We start from the raw sequence: 6,000 nt of genomic DNA, 5'->3' as shown, positions 1-6,000 counted from the left end.
ATGGCTAGGGATTAGGGGACAGAGCAGCAAGAATTAGTATCTGAGGTTTACTGAAAAAAAAAACGGTTCTAAACAACCATGCTCCCATAAAAAATTTGGAGATAAGAGAGCTTAAAAATATAATAAAAATAAAAGTGTAAATAGAGTGATTTATCCTCATTTCCATAAAATGAAAGCTGGTTAATCAGGACATTTTACTAAAGGGACCCAGCAGGGCCAATGAAGCCATGATATTCACATGCAGTAAACAACCACAAACAGGAAGGATCATACTTACACCTCACCAAAGAGAATATTCTGGTCCCAGAATGATTAGTTACGAATATGCTTGAAATAAAACAAGGGCCTTACCAAATCATGAGCATGACACATGCTTTTAAATTGGCAGTTAACATCTTTGAAAGCAATGGTTTAACAATTATAAATGTACTGCTTAAAGTAAAACATAACATTGCGCTTGATTACAAATTACAACCAGTCTATAGAAGTTAAATGCATACCATACTTTAATAATCAAGACAGTTCAGCCGTTTTTCTGGAGTATGTCTCAAACAGAATTAGCATATAACCCGTATATAACAATATTGCTGTGTTTTTTAGTCCTTTTATGTTTAAGGGTCCAAAATATATTATGCTCACAAAATAACACTGTCTGTGAAGGCCAACCAGTTTTTTTGTTTTTTTTTTAATTTATATTCCTTCAAAAACACTCTACCCTGGTCATACACGCTAATTTACATAACTAAAAACAACCAAAGATGGTAATTCACAGTCTCACCTCCACATAGAAGTTCTAATTGCCCTAGAACCCCACAGGTCAAGTTCTCAACCTTTGAAAATGAGTCAGAATGTTCCAGAGCAGTCACTGTAGCCATGTATTTGGGCTTTGTATTTATAGCATAGATTTGAGACCTAAACATGGCCATACACATCGCAGTAAGCAAAGTTCCATATCAAAAATAAAATGCAAAAGGAATAGATTTTGTAATTCCAATAGCACAGACTTAAAAAAAAATTGAAAACTTAGACATAACTCCTACATCTGTCTTTAACTAAGAGGTCATTGCCATGCTTACAGGTTTGAGGCAGTAATCTATGTTATTAGTGTGTAATCAATCAAAGAGTGCACTTACTACCATGAACTCAGGTCCTATGCCATAGGATTATTTTTTTGCTTTTCCCCCAAAGAATCATTTGCTCCTGAAGTAATAGACTTTTAAGGCACATTTTACAAAAACCCATCATACACCCAGCTTAAAAATTGAAGCTCCTCCTGGTTACAATAATATGTATATGTATACCTACGTATTGTGTGATTTACCAGATAGGCAAGTGTCTCTACCTTGAGGATAAAGTCACATTAGAAAATTGTTTATTTGCTTAATCAAAAAGAAAGATTGTGTAAAAAATATTAGAACATTAAATTTATAAGAATAACCCATATGTACCAAGCCTGTTGGCAAAGATCCAAAGAGCCAACAGGATATACAGGTCTAGAAATTAAGGAAAAGTCTCTTTTGGAACCCTGGGTTCCTACCCACCCAGGCTTCTGAGCAGGAATCATGAGGAAGGGAGTTGGGCGCCTTAATAATTCTGAGAAATTTCCTTTCAAAATGCACGGACCCTTGGGAGGACTCAAATCTTATACCTGAATCAGCTACCATCTTGCATTGTAGTTAGCAGCCTCAAAGGAATAGGACTTGGGGAGGGAGGGAGAGAGTATGGAAGGAAGACACAGAAGTAGGATAGTTTTAAGGTTAAGTCGCTTTAGGAACTTGGTACATTTTGCTAGGACCAGCTTCGATTTCCTTATGAGTCTGCTTAAAAATAAATACATACATAAAATTATTTTCTAACACTCTCAAGTATGCTTTAGGACACTGACCCTTGGGACGGACATAGAATTATCTACTAGGAATGGTTTGGGATGAGGGGAGATTTAGGAGTCCCTTAATATCCTGAAAGTCTAAAGTAAATATAAGTGGAAGAATTTCACAGAAACAAACACATAGCTAACTGTAATGCCTCCTCTGGCCGTCCTCTTCCTGCCGATTGTTAGGGGTTTGCAGGATGGCTTTTCAGCTGTGCAGAGTGTGCTGCTGGCAAGCTGAGCTCTAGTTCAATCAGAAGGTGGGAACAAGCAGAGTCCACAAGGCACACTGTCATGGATGAGCAGGAGACTCAGTGGTGACAAATGTGCTCACCAGCATTATGCTCTTTGGGAGAGATCTGAGACATTCCCTGTGGTTATGATCCTAAATAAACATTTTAAATGTTGCACAACAGACCCATCTCACAGCGGCCAAACATACAAATTGTATATATATATTTTTAAATCTGTAGGTACCAATCACCTACGTTTGGGAAACCACGTTACCTCTGATGTTACTTCAGCCTAAGTGGCAGGTACAGAAAAGCCTCCAGAAACCCTGAAATTCAGCAACATTCTTATTTCTCTCCAGTGATTGGCACCATTTTGGAAATCTGGTCCCGAAGATTCTAAAGAACAGTAATGCAGCAAAAAGGAATAACCTCTCTGTATAAAATGATTCTAGAGATGTGTGTTGAGGTAAAGAGCTTTGTAAAAACTGTTCAGTAGGGAAGTACTGCCACAGCTATAGAAATTTTTAGATAAGTTTGGTGCTAATATTATTCAACAAAACTCCCATTTATACCAGTTATAAACAGGAGACAGTTCTTATTGCTCCTGGAGCTTGCCGCCCCAATCTGTCTCAGCTCCACTGAAAAATGATTTTTCTTAACAATTAGTAGCAAAGATTCCCAAATTTGTAAAAAAAAAAAAAATCATTGCCAGTGCATTGCTTTTTTGATTTCTGATTGCCATATAGATCTGAACTACCCTACAGTATGCATGTCCTTGACACCAAGTACAGAAAAAAGCTTAGAAAAGTTGTCTTATCAAAGTTCAAAGAAAAAAAAAACATGAAAAAGAGCAAAATATATACAGTTCCTGGCAGTCCTCACATCGGAGTTTCTGACTACAGACCATAAAAGTTTACATTTGTGTAAGGAAATTACAGTAGATTTGACTTCGTTGTTAAAATACAAGTTTCGGCTTCAAAGTGCTCACTTTATTTAAAAAAGATCAAGAGGGTTGCAGGATTTTTTTTTTTTTTTTTTTACAACAAATACATCATGTGTCCCAATCTCCTTTTTCCTCTTCCGTTAGTGCAACACAGGGCAGCAGCCTCAAAAGGTCTGACTTGCAAAGATACTCGCGAAGCCTCACTACAGGAGCACGTTTGGGGTCCCATTGGGGGTGGCTCCTTTCTTCTTCTGCATCCGATTCTGAACCTTCCGTGATTTCACCATTTTCATTCTCACCTCAAAAACCTCATGGATGGCTTTCCGGAAGCAATGAAAATTATAGTCAATAAGCCCTGGGGAAGAAAACAAAATAGTTAGAAATGTCACACAGAAATAATAATCTTCTCTTGTCATGTCATGCTATGGTCAGGTCAATCAGGACAAGCTACTAGAGCAGCCTCAACAGAAGGTCCACAGATTTCCCTCAAAGCTCTGCAGCTGGGCTTCAGGAATCGCATGCAAAGTTTCGTGAATGTCCACATTTTCCTAAGGAAAGGTTCCAGAGGAGAGACTACATTTTGAAAGATGTCTATGACCTGTAATATTGAAGAACCAACTGAAATGCACATTTTTTGACCTATTAGAATTCAAGATCTCTCTCTCTTTTTTTTTAAAGATTTTATTTATTTATTCATGAGAGAGACAGAGAGGGAGGCAGAGACATGAGCAGAGGTAGAAGCAAGCTCCATACGGGGAGCCTGATGTGGGACTCGATCCCAGGACCCCTGGATCACAACCTGAGCCAAAGGCAGATGCCCAACCACTGAGCCACTCACGTGCCCCCAGAATTCAAGATTTCTTACAATTAAGACATATCTTCCATGGATGTTTATTATTTTTCCTCAAAAGGGATTATTAAATTGACTGAGTGGTGGCCAACCCTGACTTGAAATGTGGCTAAGATCTCAAAGCTCCCATATTCATCATTCAACCAATCAATACTCACTGAAAATCTATTATATTTAAGCCATTGTCAGAAGCCCTGGGAAAAGCAAAGTCCCTGACCTTGGAGTGGTAGTAGTTACCTCAGGTCAATTTCAAGCTTGGAAGTTCAACGACCAATGACACTCACTCAATACTAAGTAAATTTTAAATGCAGAAATAGTAGGGGAGAATCTTCTGTTGTTTTCTGAAATTACTGGTACAGGAATGGAATAAAAGATAATCCCAGGGACCCAGCCACCTTGGTGGCTCAGTGGTTGATCGTCTGCCTTTGGCCCAGGGCATGATCCCAGAGTTCCAGGATAGAGTCCCGCATCGGGTTCCCTGCATGGAGCCTGCCTCTCCCTCTGCCTATGTCTCTGCCTCTGTGTGTCTCTCATGAATAAATAAATAAAAATTAAAAAAAAAAAAGATAATCCCAAATCTTGGGTGTATTTTTCTTTCTTTTTTTTTTTTTTTTTAAGATTTATTTATTCCTGAGAGACACAGAGAGGGAGAGAGAGAGACACACACAGAGAGAGAGACAGAGAGAGAGGCAGAGACACAGGCAGAGGGAGAAGCAGGCTCCAAGCAGGGAGCCTGATGTGGGACTCGATCCCTGGTCTCCAGGATCAGGCCCTGGGCCAAAGGCAGGATCTAAACCGCTGAGCCACCCAGGGATCTCCCTTGGGTACATTTTTCATTACACTAATTTGTAAAAGTGTTGAGAGCAACATTATATTTATACCACTTAGGATAAGGCAGTTGGTTCTATTTGCTATCTTTAAATTCATTAGAATAACTAGCCTAACAATCATTTCCATCCACTGAGGTGATGCTTCCAAAGCCTGGAAATAAAAGAACTGGGATTCTAGCCAACGAGTGAAATTCTTCAAAGTAGTCATATAACCGCAAGTGTCCTGGAGGAAACACTAGCTCAACTTCCAGAAGCAGGAAACTCTCTGAGTGGCGCCCTCTGCTGCTTCTGAAGTGACAGTGACCACAGTGCAATAAAACCCTTAAGTGGTAATCCTAAAGGCAAGACTACTGGAATAAGGGAGAAAGTAGTAAGAAATAAATAAGCCCCGGGCACCTGGCTGGCTCAGTCAGTAGAACATGTGACTCTTGATCTCAGTGTTGTGAGCTCGAGCCCCATTTTGAGTGTAGAGATTACTTAAAAACAAAATCTTGTGGCACCTGGGCGACTTGGTTGAGTGGCTGACTTCAGCTGGGTTCCTGACATCAGGGACCTGGAACTGGGCCCTGTGTGGGGCTCCCCGCCCTGTGAGGAGTCTGCCCCTCCCCTTGCTCATGCTCTCTTTCTCTCCCTCTCAAATAAATAAAATCTTTAAAATAAAATAAAGCCTTAAAAAATAAACATTCATTTTCTGTCTAAGGCTTTCTTTGGTACCACATAACTGCCTTGACCACACACAGACAGCTACCAGGGATATGGGAATGAATATTTTGAAGGCACCCCTCAAACAGGGGCATGGTGGAGGAAGGTAGATAAATGTTGCAGTCTTTCACAAACCATGAGAGACTCCTAACTCTGGGAAACAAAGGGTTGCAGAAGGGGTGGTGGGTGGATGGACAGGGTAACTGGATGATGGGCATTAAGGAGGGCACGTGATGAGATGAGCACTGGGTGTTATACTATATGTTGGCAAATTGAATTTAAATAAAATTCTAAAAATAAAAATAAATAAAAAATGTTGCAGTTTCCCATACTCAACTGGGGTGATTCTGAGTTTGTTCCACACAGCTTCTCAGAGATTCTCTTATTGGAAGTGAACATAAATCTACTCATCGACACCACGATGGGTGGCTTTTCTACCTTCCCTGTCTCATTTCCCTACTTTATCATTTTTGTTTCTTGAGACCATCTTCCAAACAAAGCACGTAATTAAAAGAAAATAAACAAGGAACAAAGAAATGATTTTATTTAGTGGGAATATGGATAGAAGATGT

At 39.6% G+C, this 6,000-nt stretch overlaps 1 protein-coding gene across 1 annotated transcript in view; it reads right to left on the bottom strand.

Moving 5' to 3' along the window:
* Positions 1 to 488: 488 nt before the first annotated feature.
* The window catches only part of RRAGD (Ras related GTP binding D), a 41,884-nt gene continuing 36,372 nt past the window's right edge, over positions 489 to 6,000 (bottom strand). Inside the window, exon 7 of the mRNA XM_077903088.1 lies at positions 489 to 3,401. Coding sequence (XP_077759214.1) covers positions 3,250 to 3,401 — 152 coding nt within the window. The 3' untranslated portion in view covers positions 489 to 3,249. The remainder of the gene's footprint in view (positions 3,402 to 6,000) is intronic.

Source organism: Canis aureus, chromosome 7 (assembly GCF_053574225.1).
Source record: "Canis aureus isolate CA01 chromosome 7, VMU_Caureus_v.1.0, whole genome shotgun sequence".
In the NCBI taxonomy this organism is placed as follows: Eukaryota; Metazoa; Chordata; class Mammalia; order Carnivora; family Canidae; genus Canis; species Canis aureus.
The sequence above is the reverse complement of the archived record's forward strand: the minus strand, read 5'-3'. Positions and strand labels throughout refer to the sequence as shown.